The 19,324-nt window shown below is 38.8% G+C and overlaps 1 protein-coding gene across 2 annotated transcripts; it reads left to right on the top strand.

The window, feature by feature from the left end:
• The first annotated feature begins 750 nt into the window (after positions 1-750).
• On the top strand, positions 751-7,201 carry LOC311286493 (endonuclease domain-containing 1 protein-like). 2 transcript variants are annotated; one of them, XM_084402710.1, is made up of 4 exons: positions 751-804; positions 1,446-1,541; positions 3,663-3,982; positions 6,390-7,201. In XM_084402710.1, exons 3-4 carry the CDS (start codon positions 3,698-3,700, stop codon positions 7,023-7,025), a joined length of 921 nt encoding a protein of 306 aa, XP_084258836.1. In that variant the 5' UTR covers positions 751-804; positions 1,446-1,541; positions 3,663-3,697; the 3' UTR covers positions 7,026-7,201. The 2 variants fall into 2 exon arrangements, with proteins under 2 accessions (XP_084258836.1, XP_084258837.1); XM_084402711.1 differs by lacking the exon at positions 1,446-1,541 and having other exon boundaries at positions 753-804.
• The last annotated feature ends 12,123 nt before the right edge of the window (positions 7,202-19,324 follow it).

The following is a 19,324-nucleotide window of genomic DNA, read 5'->3' as shown; positions in this document are numbered from 1 at the left end:
TACATAATAGGAAAATAAAAAGTAAAAAAGTAGCTTTCAAGTTTTTTCCTGGCATTTAAAGTGAAACCAGATTTATTTCAAAAATAAAAGCCAATCTTTATTTTGAGCTTCCTAATGTACCAATATGCACTTTAAATGAAAGCTTATCATCTATCCATACAGCCAAGTCACTGTAAAAAAAAAATCAGCTAAAATTACGGTAAAAACTGGCAGCTGGTTGCCAGAAATCTATACCGTAAAAAATACGGAAGCAACATTTTAGGTTTTATAGACTTAACTTAAATTTACAGTAAAAAAATGCATGTCATTATCTGAAATAATGTTAATTTACCAACATATTGAAGTATTAATATCTGTTTTGTACCACTGTAATACACTGAGATCCACCAATCACAGTGGTGAAAATAGTCACATGATGAATCAAAACTCAACACAAGCAGCTTTCTCACAAGAAAGTTAATACTAATATATAGAAGCTGCACAGTGTCATTCACACAAACAATAAACACCATCATGGTAACACACATTACATTTTAAAAATGCATTTAACAACATTAAATGTATAAAACTATGGGTTCAGCATTTTTATAAAGCTAACGCATGCTGAACTGCACTGACCACTGAGCTGAGTGGTTTTAGTTTCCTTTTTATTTTTGCTGAGTTATTAAATTAAATGGTTGAGAAAGCACATTAACTCAATGGAGAGGGTATATAAATGTTAGTAAAAAAAGAGGAAATTATAGATGAGAAGGAGAAGGACGAGTGAAAAGGTTCATGTGAAAAACAACACATTCTATTAGAGTGGTGAGTAACAGTTTTTGACTGCATTTCACATTTGAATTGTTATTTGTTATGCTATTTTAAGTTCTGTTTTTTTATTGAGTTTGATTTTGTTTGTTAGACCTGTTATGTGATCTTCATTTTTGCTACCATTTTATGTAAACAGTCCAACAACTGATTATTTACACACACACACACACACACAAATGTTTATGGAATATTGGCTTACGTGAGATCAGGGTTATGGATTATCTCAGTAAATATAAGGTTTTGAGTTAAAATTATATAGTTGTAATACTTTTGTCCATCAATCTAGTTTTTCTAATAGCAGCTGGGTAAACAAATCATCGCAATAAAAACAGACGAGTATACATTCAAGCAAGTGTCAGCTATATAATGATGATAGATTTGAACCAAAATATTTGCCTGCAATCAAGTTGTAACCAAAAGTTCAATGCAATTTTTTCTTGGGCAGTAACAGTGGAAATTAATTTTTGTAGGCAAGAATTTTATTTCTGTTCCTATATATATATATATAAAAAAATCTACCCTGCTATGTTGAATGAATCATATATGAATGAATGAATGAATGAATGAGGCATTTACTGTATATAGTGCTTTCATATGTACTACTGTACACCCAAAGTGCTTTATAATCATACCAGGGGATCTCTCCTCAACCACCACCAGTAATACACCACTTAAAACCACTTAAGGGTTTACGAACTGCAAAACACAAAAGGACAGACATTGAACCTCAAGTAAGTGATATAGTTTTCTAAAACATTTCTTAATTTGTTTATTTTATTTGTTTGTTACATTGACTTTTCTCCGTATTGTTTACAAGGACTGTTCGTCTTTTTGACATAAAAAAAATTGTCCATAAGGAAGTTTTATGATTTGCATTTAAAATTGACAGTCTAGTCTTCACAATAATTCTAATTTCAGTCAATTTTTGACCTTAGCATGCATTGTATTTTGTATTGACTTTTATTGTCCGCTGTTGGGAAAATCTGTTTCAGTGTTTCAATATACATGGCATTCACACATAAACAATCAATGGACACAAATATAAAATCACCAATATAATCCACCCATACTTATCCCTGAGACCTGGACACTCTTTTTTATATTATTCTGCAAAAATTAATAAAAAATTAATAATAAAAGACTATGATGCTTTGCATGGTATGTAACACTTGACTGGTAGTAAAGAAAAGCGCGAGTAAAACAAACAATTAGCTTAAATTAAAGGCATGCAGTTGGACACACAAGTGATGCTTACAACTTACCAACAAAGTTCTCCATGGACATAGACGTGCCAAGAATAATTTTGATGCCATGGGAAATGCATAATGCAAAGCCTGAAGACATACAAAAGCCTCAACACTTTGTCTGTTAGACAACACTATAAATACAATATAGACAGATCTAAAGCATCACCACTGTACATCGTATACTAATTTATACCACAGAATCCAGAAAAATACATGGAGAAATATTAATCACATCTATGCATTTCTTTTGCATTTAATCTTTTCAGAAAATTACCAGTAGGCTAGTTATGAAATCTTATTAGAGTATAAAACTAATTCTGGAACAATTTCAACCGAAACCACCAGAGGGAAAATACACTAATAAGAAGAGTTTATGCTACGACATTTCACAGACAGGGCTTATGATAACAGATTAGGCCCTAGTTCAATTAGGAAATTTACGTAGCTTTTATTAACATGATTTAGAAAAACATTACTGGTGTGCATCTTGAGACAAAACAATAACACTGACATATTTTAAGATATGTCATACTAGTTGCTTTCAGTTAAAACAGCTCAAACATGCTTTTTAGTCTGGAACTAGCTTAAGCCTTGTCTTACATGTGCTATACGCAGTGAGTGTGGTTGTTTAACCTTCACTTTATGAAATCCATATCAGAGACAGTATAAAGCGGAGACAAATGACTCAGGAAGTCAGTTGGATTTTGGTAAATAGAGCCACAATATTTTGTGATATTCTGTAACAAATATCAGATGAAGAGTTCAGATGCAAAAGCCTCTAAGTGCCATCTGAAATTTCCTTCTAGAATGATCATTTTTATAAAGTTTGTATATTTAAGTTCAGTAATTTCACTTAAATGACAATTAATAGGTAATTTGCATTGCCATTTAAGTGAAATTATTGAACTTAAATATACGAGCTTGATAAAAATGATCATTCTAGAAGAAAATTTCAGATGACACTTAGAGGTTTTTGCATCTGAACTCTTCATGTGCATGTTAAGTGGACTAATGACATTTTTTTAAATATATATTGTAGCCATAGGGAAATATGCAAAGAATAAGTTTGTGAGCCTTTAGAGTACTGTAGTATTTGTAGAGCTGCCTATGGCCTTTACGTTTTATTATTTATTGAGTATTTAATAGTAGACGTTTATTTACACGGATGGTTTCTTACATTCCTGATTATTGTCTCTTCGTTGATAATAGTTTGATGATTGACTTGTACTGCTATAAATTTGAGGTATTTATAAGGTTCTATCAGAAATGTTTTGTCAAAATTGAGTTATTCACATATTCTTATTCTGTGGCAACTTTAGATTACGAGATGTTTTTTTTTTTTTAATGTGTTTTCTTTTTCATTTTTTTAATTTTTCATAAATTTTTTTTCAACTTTTTAATTAGAAAACAAAAAGGGTCGATCTACAAAGTCAAATGAAATGCAAAAAACCGTTTAAGCTCAATACCTCAAAACTTCTCAAAATGCAGATAGCTTATAATTCCAAGGTGGCGAAGTGTTTATTTGTTATTTAAATATTACACAATAAACGCTATCATAAAAGAATAATAATTTTTAAAAAAAATCACATGTGGTTGTTCTTGCAGAGATCTTGATAATTCATCATCTCATCCTCTTCATCATGGCGCTGGTTCTACATGTGCTGATGCTGTCGCTTCTCTCCGGTGGTTCGGCCAGAGTTGTGACAGATTTTGAGCAGGAATGTAATCAAAGGTTTGCAGGTGGAAAATCACCAACAACATTTCCTGGACCATCACAGTATCAGCAGATCTGCCAAACTCTAAATGGTGTTGTTTATTATGCCACATATTATGATACCAACAACAAGATCCCAGTGTACTCAGCCTACAGGTTTAAAGGGAAAATGGACTGCACAAGAAAAAACAATTGGTACATTGAACCTCAAGTAAGTGAAATATTACTCTAATTCTATTAAAGGTGATATATCCTGTTATTGTTCAGTATTTGTAGTTTGTAGTTGGTTGTAAGAATGGTTTTCCATGTGTGGATAGAGTCTTTTCAAATTTACTGACAACAGTACGGTAATTAAAGTGATACCAGAAATATGACCTTTCTATTAATAAAAAACAACCCAGCATATAATAAAATATTAAAGCAAGTAACAAGACTTTTTTTCTAGCAGACCATTTCACAAAATGAAGTTTGTTTAGTCTCACATTATAAATCAGCATATAAACCATTGAAGACAAAAAGTATTAAGATATTTCTGTATGTAAAACATGTCAGATTAAGCAGCAACTGCTCATTTTAAGAGTGCAATTTTTATGATGAGGCAGGAATGAAGCGGAGAGCGAATCCATATGCAAACATTACTTTAATAAAACAAACAGGAAATCCAGGCAGACAACAGAACTCACAGAAACAGCTACAACGACCGACAAACAACAATTGAAGCACAGAGGTTTAAATACAAATGCAAACAAGATAACAAGGGGGCGTGGTAAATAAGAAACACCTGGGGAGACTAATCAACATAACGGGGAACTGCTAAACACGGGACAAGACAGAGGAACACAGACATGAATCATTACAATAATGAACAATCTGCAGCAAAAGCTTATACTTGGAAAGTATATTTCCAAGCCAGCTTAATCCGTCTCAAGCAATCATTTTATGAATATAGAGAGAAGTCAGGCAGACTTTTAGCTTGGCAGATTAAACAACTACAATCGAGTAAAGCAATAAATAGCATTTACACAACAGCTGGAAATCTGACATCAGATCCGGTTGAGATTAATGAAACTTTCACCAAGTATTTCCAATCGTTATATACTGCAGAATCTACAGGTAAATGCTATAGTGAAGATGAAGAGTGGTAAAGCAGCTGGCCCTGATGGGATACCTATTGATATATACAAAACCTTTAATGATAAATTAGTGATTCCGCTAAATGTATAAAGAGTCTCTACTCGAGGGCTGCCTTCCCCCTAGAGATGCGTTTATAACACTCATCCCCAAACCTGATAAGCCCCAAGACAGATGTGAATCATATAGACCGATTTCTTTAATGAACTCTGATGCCAAAGTTATAGCCAACGTTTTAGCCCTTCGATTGGCAGATAATTTACCTTCCCTAATAGGAATTGACCAAAATGGTTTTGTCCGAAATAGACAGGCCTTCCATAATATCAGGCAAGTACTTAATATTGTTTATGAGAAGGACGGCTCTACAGATTCATGTATTTTGTCGTTAGATGCAGAAAAAGCATTTGACAGAGTCGAGTGGTCTTATTTATTTGATGTACTCGGACGTTTTGGATGTGGTCAGAACTTTTACCAGTGGGTAAAGATTTTATACCATAGCCCGACAGCAGAGGTCATTACAAATAATTTAAATTATACCGCGGGACTCACCAGGGTTGTCCGCTCTCACCGTTATTATTTGTAATGGCCCTGGAGCCCCTGGCAATTGTGATTAGTCCGTGCCCAGGTAAAAAGAAAAAACTTGTGTCCAAGCACAAACATTATCGATCAACACTCATTTTAAACTGATCCAATATAACTGGATAATGAGAACATACATAACACCTGAAAAGTTGAATAAATTCAATCCAAATATTTCAGATATCTGTGGAAAATGTACAACTCATAAGGGAACATTATTTCATTGTATTTGTCAATGTGAGCGCTTACAATCCTTTTGGAAAGAAGTAATTGGTGTATTATCTAAAATTATTGTTAAAGAAATCCCTGTTTGCCCTAAAATCTGTATTCTTGGTCTTCTTCCACCTGCCTTATCTTTGAAAATACATGAGCAGAAGCTTGTAAAGCTGTGTAACACCAGATTGGTGCCAATTATTGTCATGTCTGCATTGTAATGCACAACTTTGCCTCTCCTTGTTGTAAAACAACGTGCCTCCAAACAACTTTAGCCAATGTAACCACCTATGTCAGTGTTGCTTTACGAATACTATAGCATATCAGATTATCAAAAATTGTTAAGTGTGTGCGTTTGTGTGTTGTCATGTAGGCTAAAGACTGATTGTCTTGGCTTGCATCCATGAAATATTGTACTGTTATAGGCCTACTTCATATTGAGAAAATTTAGACCGGTATTGCGCAACAATCGGGAGATGGGGACCCCCCCGAATATTGACGGGTATTTCACACACTGCCGAGGACCAATTTGCACATTCATGGTTCTGCATGTACTAAATGAAGAGAGGTAGACTAGAGTTTAATATGTATTTTTGATTATCAAAGATGAGTTTTAAAAGATAAAATTATTGACAGTGGGGGGACTTTAAGTATTATGCTTTTGTTCTTATTATTCAACTGATTCAATATTGCAGCTTGATGATGTGACAGCAGGATCAAACATGGCATCTGAGGGGTCTGTGACTGTGAAAAAACGTGGAGTCCATCAAGCTCTCAATGAAGATTATGACAACTCTGGGTACGACAAAGGTCATCTAGCACCAGTCTCACAGGCAGGATCACAGAGCTGTTCTGACGCCACCTTCACTCTCACTAATGCTGCTCCACAAAACCCCTCTTTTAATCGAGGTCAGTGGAGGGCACTAGAAGCAAAAATTGCGGGTGATCTATCTGACCAATGTCTACCAAAGTATACTGTTTACATTGTAACAGGGGTGACACCAGGTACAAGTAAAATAAAAAATAGCGTGAATGTGCCTAATTATTTCTGGACTGCATACTGCTGCTTAGATAACAATAACAAATGTCAAATCTCAAGAGGATTTATTGGAGAGAACAAGAACATCCCTCCCCGGGAGATAACTGTGAAAGTTTTAGAGACAGAGTTAGCAAAACATTATAAAGTCAGTTCTTTTAAGGTGTTTCATAGCTCTACAGTACCCCCATTGGCAAAGAAACAACAAAGTAAAGCATTCAAAATAAATGTAACGTGTTGTCAGTTTTGGTTTCGTTTTCTCTGTGTTTTGTTCCTGTTATACCTGCCTAGTTAGTTTCCCTGGTTATTAATTATCTCTACACCTGTTCTGTTTCAGTCAATCATCCTCTGTGTATTTAAGCCCTCAGTCTCCTGTGCTTCATTGTCTGGTATCGTCTTACGATTAACATGGTTGTGTTTGTTTATTTTTGTATTCCCTGTTGGATTTATTAAAGACTATTTTTGTTCATTACTCCTTCGTCGTGTGCTTCTCTACAGCGAAACCGTGACAATAAAGCTTTGATCTATTGTCTGAAAGAGAAAGGGAACTCGCACTGCGTCAATGACGCTATTGGGGAACGCCTCAGTGTGACTTTTTTTTTTTTTTCTTACAATAAAAAGTATTTTTATTAATCAGTTATTACAAAGAAAATACAGGCGTGGAAGGCTCAGCACAAATAAAGAAATAATAAAAATAATAATAATAACAATAATAAATAAGGAAAAGAAAGAAAAAAGAAACTTAAAACAGATTATACGATACTAACAGATTATACAATTTTATTACACTTCGATTTTCCTTTTTAGTGAGGGCATTTGAGAAGTATATTAATTCATTTCTGAATATAATAAACAAAGGAGGGGATTTAAAAAAATCTACATATATGTATAAAGTATTTTGCCGACAATATGATGTTATTAATCAAATCAAATAACATACAATAATCATTGGTTATCCCATACATTATATTTTGTAGGTGAAAGTGAAACCATCAGCCACCACATCTTTTTCTATCCGCCAGTCCTGTAATGTTCTTCAAAAGGAATTAGAGAAGTTACATAATAACATAATATATACATAATACATAATAACATAATATATATATATATATATATATATATATATATATATATATATATATATATATATATTCTGTATTTTCAGAGAGACAATTACAAAGATGACAAGGCACATTTTCAAAATTACATTGTAAATTCAGAAATTTATTAGAAGGATATATGGTATTTAAAATCTTAAAGTGTGTCTCTTTTGCTTTGGGGGGAAGAGAAAATCTTACATAAGATGTTCTAAAATATTTTACAGTATCTTTTTACAGTATCTAATCAAATGTATGATCTAATTTATTTCTTAAAATTTGACAGGGGATGCAAGATTGGATGATAACTTGTCTTATGTATTTGTTACTGCAAACTAGTTTATTTTCAAATTCAATATCACCAATATATAGCTATGGAAGGACTGCCATAATTTTTGAATATGATAAGCAACACTTCATTAACATTTTTATACCAGAGGGTATTGCATTAATAACTGTAAAAAAAAAAACTGTTTTGGATGACAGGCAAATCCGTGTTTTAAAGTGTAGGCATTGTAATCCAAGATGTTACCATTCTCATCAATAAGGACGCCTCAGCGTGACTGATGACTGAAGTACTGTATAATCACGGCAACCGTATTGGCCGGCGACAGCCATGACGTCACCTGCAGGTGCGACCAGAAGTATAAGAGTGCGGCTAGAGAACATGTCATTCTTTTTTCGTCTTCAGCAGGGACTGATTTGCTGTTACTGTCAAGTAAGAATCATGGAGACAAACGCTTCAGGATGTGTGCCGACCTGTGTAAGAGACTCTCTCTTCTCGAGGTCCCGGTCCTGCTCGCGCCGAGGCGGAGAGGAGACTGAGATCATGGGGATCTCAGATGGAGCTCGCCGATGAGTTTGAGAGAGGTGTGACTCTCTCACGCTGGCGGCTGACGCGGGTGAAGATGCTGTAATAGCTGAAACCGCCCAGCCCCCCTACCCCGCGTAAGCTGAGCCGGTGGAGATAATGGAGCGTGCCACCGCCAGGGGGGTAATCGAGCTCTCGAATTCCGTACCACCCCGGGGGCTGCCATTGGCTAACAAGCCATCACCTGCTGTTAGCAATCCATTGACTCCCATTCATTTTGACGTCACTTTGACAGCGAATAACTTTACATCTGAGGCGTTTAAAGACTCCATTTGTCCATTGTTTATTTCTGAAGAAACACGAAAATGTATAAAAGGCCCTATCTTACGTTATGGCCCCGTAGAAGCAGTTTTTGTAAAAATAGGCTAACGATTGCGTCATAACCACGCGACTCTCTGGAAATTACCGTATAGACAGGAGGAGAAGCTCGCAGGCAATCGGGGGGACGTGGAGGCATAAAGTCCGATAAAGTCAAGGGAGAAGCCCATAGAGAGTCATAAAGTTGCTCCTGCTCCTAGCTCATGGACAGCTCCTACTCACGCTCTCCGTCTCTGCAAGATTCGTAAGGGAATGATTCAGATTTCTCTTGGCACAGCTACTAGAAGACTTACAACTGTCAGACAGATTGCTCACGTCACATCCACGTCGTCAAGCTCAGTTTGAGTCTGCGATCAGGAAGTGAGTGCTTCTAATTTGCTTCACTTTTCTCTGTTGAAACCTATGGGGTCGCTGTGTCGAGTTTATATACTGTCTATGGCCACCGCTAGGCTTGAGTTGCCATGGGAATGCGTCAGAGGGGAAGCCGCTCATGGAACTCTCTACGAGCACTTCCTCTCTGGCCATAACCCACCAGCTCCTGTGAGCCTTCCATTCCTTCCTGACCTCCACCCTGTAGCCTCACTGTTTTATTAACAGAGTAGCAGTCTTAGCCTCCTCCAGTTAATTAGAACGTAGTTAGGCCATTCCTTTTTACATTAAAAAAAACTCTAGAAACTCTCTGGTGTGATTATGGCAGGCCTCCTCTTCCTTAAAAGAGTCATCCTGCTGAGGCCTCCATGCAAACAGCTTTTCAGGTAGAGCTAGAGAAGTGGTCTCTCTTTCTCTCTCTCTCCCTCTCTCTCTCACTCTCTCTGAGAGTAGTTTTAAGGCCCTCTCGCTCCCCAAGCTCTGTGATATTTGAGCCTAAGCTGTCCTCAAACATGTGACAGGCCCTTTCTTCTTCAAGAGTCATCCTGTTGAGGCCTCCATGCAAACAGTTTTGCAGGTAGAGCTAGAGAAGGGCCCTCTCGGTTATAGAGAGCTGTTCTTTAGGCCCCTCGCTCCCTGAGCTGTACAATGTGCATATCTGAGCTGAACTGTTTTTCCACATTGTGAGAGAAAACACTAGGACAAGTGGTGTGAGTGTGGCAGGCCTCCTCTTCTTCTAGAGTCGTCCTGCTGAATCCTCCACTTGAGGGGTTGGTCCAGGGGTTGACACTGGTACCCCTGTAAGTAGCAGGCTAGGGCCCAGTGGGTCTGGGCCGTACTTCCTTAAAGGAACCCCCAGTGCTACTGACAGCCTTAAGCCTTGTTATACTTTCACCTGGCTCTGCAGCGTGAGTCTCCACAGACTGTGCGTGCACCTCCCCAAACAGACGCGGCGTTTATACTCGACACGCTCACCGTTGTACTATTCTGTGAAACGACAGGGGGCGACTCAAGTAATTGTCCTCTTAACTGTCAGGAATCAGCGGTGAGAAGAAGAAAGGTCCACACGTGACAATGTTTATTTTAGTACACCACCACCAATACCACATACAAAAAGAATCGTGTAAAATCCAGTAAACCCTGATATTATTACTTGTGGTATTAGAACAAAATATGTGGATATAAAAAACATGTATGTAGGCTATACAACTAAATTAACAATCTCTTAAATATTTTCTAATTTCAATAAACATTTCATTAAGTTTCGTGGATATTTTATAAAACATGGACCTTTATTCTTTATTAAAATGGCTTATGTCTGCTATAGGCTCATTTTGTAAATGTAAGCAACTAATTTAAGACGCACAAACTGGGTGCCGGTGCGGTGAGATGTAAATGCTTGGCCAGATTCGGCTCGAAGTCGTGCATCTTCGGATGCGGAGCACGGATGAAACCAAGAAACCAAGCCCAAAAAAACCAAGCCCGACCCTACCCGAGCCCGTGCACATTTTGTCCGGACCCGGCCCGGCTCGACACAAAACTTTATGTGCCTGAGCCTAATTTAAACCTGACCATTTTTTAATACGTGGGCCGTTATAACCAGGGGCGGCGCCAGATAATTTTTTTAACGCAGGTGCTGAGGGGGTGCTAGATATAATACTATTAATAAATTAGCAAACATTGGCCACTTAATATTTAATATACAATTATTTTAATTATCAAAATTAAAGTATTAATTTTATTAAATTGAACAAGCACAACATTCAGCATTCAATCAAATATTTTTAAAGATTTATTATTATTAATAATGTTATTTCAACATAATATCTTGTTATTTCGACATAGTATTCAACTACCGAAGATGACAGAACCAAATGACAGAACGAGATGACAGTTAAGATGACAGAAAGAGACAACAGTTAAAACGACAGAACCAGATGACAGTTAGATGATGGAACCAGACGACAGAGCAAGATTACATAAACAGAGAACATACATATCAACATATACTAATTTATCTGAACAACTAGGCAATGACTGTTGTCAAGGACAAATGTACAAAGCACAAAGCAGTCGTCTCATTTTTGGCACAAATGGAACCCCATACTAGGCAACGACTGTTGTCAAGGACAAATGTATAGTAAAAAGCACCAAGCAGTCGGCTCATTTTTGGCACAAATGGAACCCCATATTAGGCATCTGCAGTGTGACGCCGGCCGGGTGCGCTTGACCATGCTTCAGTTTTTGATGCCTTGGGAGTGAGAATGGGTTGTAATAGCTTGATCTCTGACTTGTACTGCTAAATTTTAGGTAAGCGTTTATTTATTTATTTATTACATAAGTTGTTATAGCAGAAAATTATAAATTATAAAAATTATAACATGGTATTTGTTTTTGCAGAGATCTTGATAATTTGTCATCTCATCCTCTTCATCATGGCGCTGGTTCTTCAGGTGCTGATGCTGTTTCTTCTCTCCGGTGGTTCGGCCAGAGTTGTGACAGATTTTGAGCAGGAATGTGGTGACTTTTTTGCAAATGGAAAATCACCAACAACATTTTCTGGACCGCCACAGTATGAGCAGATCTGCCAAACTCTAAATGGTGTTCCTTATTATGCCACATATTATGATACTGACAACAAGATCCCAGTGTACTCAGCCTACAGGTTTAATGGGAAAATGGACTGCACAAGAAAAAACAATTGGTACATTGAACCTCAAGTAAGTGAAATATTACTCTAATTCTATTAAAGGTTATATCCTGTTATTGTTCAGTATTTGTAGTTTGTATTAGTTGGTTGTAAGAATGGTTTTCCATGGTGTAGATGGAGAATTTTCAAATTTACTGACAACAGTACGGTACTTAAAGTGATACCAGAAATATGACCTTTCTATTAATAAAAAACAACCCAGCATATAATAAAATATTAAAGCAAGTAACAAGACAAATTTTTTCTAGCAGACCATTTCACAAAATGAAGTTTGTTGAGTCTCACATTATAAATCAGCAGATAAACCATTGAAGACAAAAAGTATTAAGATATTTCTGTATGTAAAACATGTTCAAGGTAACATGATGAACTGCACCTGTCGTAGCACACCTGCATGAACTTGAGGAGAACTGACTTTCTATATTAAAGTGATTGCAAACATATAGCTCAGAAAAGTTAATTCTGAAAAAGCTCTAACAGTGTTTGTTTGCAGATATACAGTTTATCCACACTACATATGTGCAAATCAGGCCGTAGAAAAATGCGTTTGCTGTTTATCCTCTTGGTCATTCATTCAAAATATGCACTTCTACACTTTAATTAAGGTGAAATATTTCAAATAATAATAATAATACAACAACAATATTTAATAATATAATATTATATATATATATATATATATATATATATATATATATATATATATATATATATATATATGTATATATATATATATATATATAATTTTTTTTTTTTTTTTTTTTTATCCAGAACTTGATTTATGCGATCCATGGAGGACTACTTTTTGATTTCTAATAATTTATTTCACCAGATTTTTGACTGTTCCTATGAGACTATTGTGATTTCTGATCATGGCCCAGTTAAACTTGATATAATATGTCAAAAACTATTAAGGGACCTTGTAGATGGAGGTTACACCCAAGATGGCTCCATGATTCAAATTCCAGTTCATTGGAATTCATATAGATTTATTCTTCTAGATTTATTCTTCTGCTACACAAGTTCCTTAAATAATAAAAATAATCAAATTAAATTGGAAACAAAATTCAGATGAAAGAATAGGAAAATTGGAACAAGATATATACACAGATCAGTACTCTTTGCTCATTTTAAGAGCGCAGTATAATGAACTATCTGCAGCAAAAGCTGTAGCCAGCTTAATCCGTCTCAAGCAATCATTTTATGAATATAGAGAGAAGTCAGGCAGACTTTTAGCTTGGCAGATTAAACAACTACAATCGAGTAAAGCAATAAATAGCATTTACACAACAGTTGGAAATCTGACATCAGATCCGGTTGAGATTAATGAAACTTTCACCAAGTAGCTATTTCCAATCGTTATATACTGCAGAATCTACAGGTCAGAGTATGCAGCAAACTATATTTTTAGACAATCTCAAGTTCCCATCTATGAACAGTGAAGCCAAAAGACAATTGGATGAACCCTTAACTAGTGAAGTTTTAAATGCAATAGTGAAGATGAAGAGTGGTAAAACAGCTGGCCTTTGATATATACAAAACCTTTAAAGATAAATTAGTGTTTCCAATAAATGTATAAAGAGTCTCTACTCGAGGGCTGCCTTCCCCCTTCTCTTAGAGATGTGTTTATAACACTCATCCCCAAACCTGATAAGCCCCAAGACAGATGTGAATCATATAGACCGATAGACCGAAAAAGCATTTGACAGAGTCGAGTGGTCTTATTTATTTGATGTACTCAGACGTTTTGGATGTGGTCAGAACTTTTACCAGTGGGTAAAGATTTTATACCATAGCCCGACAGCAGAGGTCATTACAAATAATTTTAACTAGATGTACCGCATGGCGGTACAAAATATGACCGCCGCTCAGGCCTGCACTGGCTTTCCACAAAAATAAATGACGTGGAGCAATTTGGCTGTATTGCGTGTTTATGTATATAAGTTGTATATTTTAAAAGACTGTCTGGAGTATTCCTGTGGATCATGGATAATTTAGAGTTTTGTAATTATTTGCCATTACTATTTAAGTTTTATATCAAAAGTCATTAGTTTAGACACTTAACATCCATAATGTGAAAACGTCACATCCATAACAGTGGTTTTCCCTACATAATGTATTACAAAAATGAGTTTCAAAAACACACTTATTGTGTTCAAGCCATAGACTGTAAAAAATAGGTTCAAGCAAGTCTTTTTCATGCTACATCGGCAGTTTGTTTAATAATTCACAGAGTTTGTAAGACACTTGTAAAGTGTGTGTATTTCATGTTATGTCCATAACGCTGATGATATGTATTCATAGTGTGTGTCTGTGTGTGTGTGTGTGTGTGCGCGTGTATGTATGCGTGCGTACATGTGTGTGCGCGTGTGTTTGTTTGTGTGTGTGTGTCTGTGCATGTGGATTTGTATGTGTGTGTGTCTGTGCGTGTGGATGTCAGTGTGTGTGCATGCTTGCGTTTGTTTGTATTCCTGCATGTGTGTGTGTGACAGTATCATCCTAAACCACTAACCCTTCGCTCAACACCACCATCTACAGGCCGATGAGTGTACAGTCACTAAATGTGCACATAAATTAATTTATTTTATACCCCCCCATGTATGAAATTCTACAAAACTTAGCATACCCCCAGATGATGTCAAGTTAATCATACACATGAAATATGGTGCAGTTCTGAACATCTCAACTGAAGATAGGGGCGATTAAAGCAGAATAATATTGCATTTAAATGTTTTATGGGAGGGGCGCAAATCACAAATGAGTGATTATGGGCTAGGTTGATGTGGGCCCTTAAGATCAACATACCATAAAAATGTCTTCATCCTCGGTGCCACGGTTCAGGTAGTTATTTAGGAAAAACTGCATTTTTTGGGTTTGGGGGGGCCCAGCGCGGGGGGGGGGAGTGGCCCCCGGGGACCAAACGAAATTTTTCCGTAAAAGTCTAGTAGACCAACATACCATAAAAAATTCTTCATCCTCGGTGCCACGGTTCAGGTAGTTATTTAGGAAAAACTGCATTTTTTGGGTTTGGGGGGGCCCAGCGCGGGGGAGGGAGTGGCCCCCGGGGACCAAACGAAATTTTTCCGTGAAAGTCTAGTGGGGCTACAAGCCCACCAAATTTCATGTTCCCCGGTGTTTCGGTGTCCCTGGTATCGTTGACGAAAAATTCACGGGGGGCCCAGCGCGGGGGGGGGGGGGGGGGGGAGTTGTCCCCGGGGACCAAACGAAATTTTTCTGTAAAAGTCTAGTAGACCAACATACCATAAAAAATTCTTCATCCTCGGTGCCACGGTTCAGGTAGTTATTTAGGAAAAACTGAATTTTTGGGGGTTTGGGGGGGCCCAGCGCGGGGGGGGAGTGGCCCCCGGGGACCAAACGAAATTTTTCCCCATAAGTCTAGTGGGGCTACATGCCCACCAAATTTCATTTTCCACGGTGTTTCGGTGTCCCTGGTATCGTTGACGAAAAATTCACGGGGGCCCCAGCGCGGGGGGGGGAGTGGCCCCCGGGGACCAAACGAAATTTTTCCGTAAAAGTCTAGTAGACCAACATACCATAAAAAATTATTCATCCTCGGTGCCACGGTTCAGGTAGTTATTTAGGAAAAACTGCATTTTTTTGGGTTTGGGGGGGCCCAGCGCGGGGGGGGAGTGGCCCCCGAGGACCAAACGAAATTTTTCCGTACAAGTCTAGTGGGGCTACATGCCCACCAAATTTCATGTTCCCCGGTGTTTCGGTGTCCCTGGTATCGTTGCCGAAAAATTTACGGGGGCCCCAGCGCGGGGGGGGGGAGTGGCCCCCGGGGACCAAACGAAATTTTTCTGTAAAAGTCTAGTAGACCAACATACCATAAAAATTTCTTCATTCTCGGTGCCACGGTTCAGGTAGTTATTTAGGAAAAACTGCATTTTTTTGGGTTTGGGGGGGCCCAGCGCGGGGGGGGAGTGGCCCCCGGGGACCAAACGAAATTTTTCCGTAGAAGTCTAGTGGGGCTACATGCCCACCAAATTTCTTGTTCCCCGGTGTTTCGGTGTCCCTGGTATCGTTGACGAAAAATTTACGGGGGCCCCAGCGCGCGGGGGGGAGTGGCCCCCGGGGACCAAACGAAATTTTTCCGTAAAAGTCTAGTAGACCAACATACCATAAAAATTTCTTCATTCTCGGTGCCACGGTTCAGGTAGTTATTTAGGAAAAACTGCATTTTTTGGGGTTTGGGGGGGCCCAGCGTGGGGGGGGGAGTGGCCCCCGGGGACCAAACGAAATTTTTCCTTAGAAGTCTAGTGGGGCTACATGCCCACCAAATTTCATGTTCCCCGGTGCTTCGGTGTCCCTGGTATCGTTGACGAAAAATTTACGGGGGCCCCAGCGCGGGGGGGGAAGTGGCCCCCGGGGACCAAACGAAATTTTTCCGTAAAAGTCTAGTAGACCAACATACCATAAAAATTTCTTCATCCTCGGTGCCACGTTTCAGGTAGTTATTTAGGAAAAACTGCATTTTTTTGGGTTTGGGGGGGCCCAGCGCGGGGGGGGGAGTGGCCCCCGGGGACCAAACAAAATTTTTCCTTAGAAGTCTAGTGGGGCTACATGCCCACCAAATTTCATGTTCCCCGGTGCTTCGGTGTCCCTGGTATCGTTGACGAAAAATTTACGGGGGCCCCAGCACGGGGGGGGGGAAGTGGCCCCCGGGGACCAAACGAAATTTTTCCGTAAAAGTCTAGTAGACCAACATACCATAAAAATGTCTTCATCCTCGGTGCCACGGTTCAGGTAGTTATTTAGGAAAAACTGCATTTTTGGGGGTTTGGGGGGGCCCAGCGCGGGGGGGGGGTGGCCCCCGGGGACCAAAAGAAATTTTTCCTTAGAAGTCTAGTGGGGCTACATGCCCACCAAATTTCATGTTCCCCGGTGCTTCGGTGTCCCTGGTATCGTTGACGAAAAATTTACGGGGGCCCCAGCGCGGGGGGGGGGAAGTGGCCCCCGGGGACCAAACGAAATTTTTCCGTAAAAGTCTATTAGACCAACATACCATAAAAATTTCTTCATCCTCGGTGCCACGGTTCAGGTAGTTATTTAGGAAAAACTGCATTTTTTTGGGTTTGGGGGGGCCCAGCTCGGGGGGGGAGTGGCCCCCGGGGACCAAACGAAATTTTTCCTTAGAAGTCTAGTGGGGCTACATGCCCACCAAATTTCATGTTCCCCGGTGCTTCGGTGTCCCTGGTATCGTTGACGAAAAATTTACGGGGGCCCCAGCGCGGGGGGGGAAGTGGCCCCCGGGGACCAAACGAAATTTTTCCGTAAAAGTCTATTAGACCAACATACCATAAAAATTTCTTCATCCTCGGTGCCACGGTTCAGGTAGTTATTTAGGAAAAACTGCATTTTTTGGGTTTGGGGGGGCCCAGCTCGGGGGGGGAGTGGCCCCCGGGGACCAAACGAAATTTTTCCTTAGAAGTCTAGTGGGGCTACATGCCCACCAAATTTCATGTTCCCCGGTGCTTCGGTGTCCCTGGTATCGTTGACGAAAAATTTACGGGGGCCCCAGCGCGGGGGGGGAAGTGGCCCCCGGGGACCAAACGAAATTTTTCCTTAGAAGTCTAGTGGGGCTACATGCCCACCAAATTTCGTGTTCCCCGATGCTTCTGTGTCCCTGGTATCGTTGACGAAAAATTCAGTAAGGTGACGAAAAAAAAAAAAAAAAAAACTTTGACAATCCCTATATGACCGCTTTCGCTAGCTACGCTAGCGGCGGTCATAATTATACCCCGGGACTCACCAGGGTTGTCCGCTCTCACCGTTATTATTTGTAATGGCCCTGGAGCCCCTGGCAATTGCGATTAGTCCGTGCCCAGGTAAAAAGAAAAAACTTGTGTCCAAGCACAAACATTATCGATCAACACTCGTTTTAACCTGATCCAATATAACTGGATAATGAGAACATACATAACACCTGAAAAGTTGAATAAATTCAATCCAAATATTTCAGATATCTGTGGAAAATGTACAACTCATAAGGGAACATTATTGTATTTGTCAATGTGAGCGCTTACAGTCCTTTTGGAAAGAAGAAATTGGTGTATTATCTACAATTACTGTTAAAGAAATCCCTGTTTGCCCTAAAATCTGTATTCTTGGTCTTCTTCCACCTGCCTTATCTTTGAAAATACATTAGCAGAAGCTTGTAAAGCTGTGTAACACCAATCTGTGGCCAGATTGGTGCCCATTATTGTCATGTCTGCATTGTAATGCACAACTTTGCCTCTTGTTGTAAAACAACGTGCCTCCAAACAACTTTAGCCAATGTAACCACCTATGTCAGTGTTGCTTTACGAATACTATAGCATATCAGATTATCAAAAATTGTTAAGTGTGTGCGTTTGTATGTTGTCATGTAGGCTAAAGACTGATTGTCTTGGCTTGCATCCATGAAATATTGTAATGTTATAGGCCTACTTCATATTGAGAAAATTTAGATCTGTATTGCGCAACAATCGGGAGATGGGGACCCCCCCGAATATTGACGGGTATTTCACACACTGCCGAGGACCAATTTGCACATTCATGGTTCTGCATGTACTAAATGAAGCGAGGTAGACTAGAGTTTAATATGTATTTTTGATTATCAAAGATGAGTTTTAAAAGATAAAATTATTGACAGTGGGGGGACTTTAAGTATTATGCTTTAGTTTCTCTTCTAACGTGAACTGTTCTTAATATTCAATTGATTCAGTATTGCAGCTTGATGATGTGACAGCAAGATCAGACATGGCATCTGAGGGGTCTGTGAATAAAACACTACGTGGACTCCATCAAGCTCTCAATGCAGATTATGAGAACACTAAGTACGACAAAGGTCATCTAGCACCAGTCTCCCAGGTGGGATCACAGAAATGTTCTGACGCCACCTTCACTCTCACTAATGCTGCTCCACAAAACTCCTCTTTTAATCGAGGTCAGTGGAGAGTACTAGAAGCAAAAATTGCGGGTAATCTATCTAACCAATGTCTACCAAAGTATACTGTTTACATTGTAACAGGGGTGACACCAGGTACAAGTAAAATAAGTAATGAGAGTAATGTGACTGTGCCTAATTATTTCTGGACTGCATACTGCTGCTTAGACAACAATAACAAATGTCAAATCTCAAGAGGATTTATTGGAGAGAACAAGAACATCCCTCCCCTGGACATGGATGTGAAAGATTTAAAGACAGAGTTAGAAAAACATTATAA

This window comes from Rutilus rutilus, assembly GCF_951802725.1.
Source record: "Rutilus rutilus genome assembly, chromosome: 2".
NCBI classification, from domain to species: domain Eukaryota; kingdom Metazoa; phylum Chordata; class Actinopteri; order Cypriniformes; family Leuciscidae; genus Rutilus; species Rutilus rutilus.
This window is presented reverse-complemented; position numbering and strand designations above follow the sequence as displayed.

What these genes read in the sequence shown, in the direction of transcription:
- LOC311286493 (XM_084402710.1), top strand. Translation starts at nt 3,698, where the DNA reads ATGGCGCTGGTTCTACATGTGCTGATGCTGTCGCTTCTCTCCGGTGGT. An exon ending in ATTGGTACATTGAACCTCAA is followed by an intron (nt 3,983 to 6,389) that starts GTAAGTGAAATA and finishes TCAATATTGCAG; the next exon opens with CTTGATGATGTGACAGCAGG.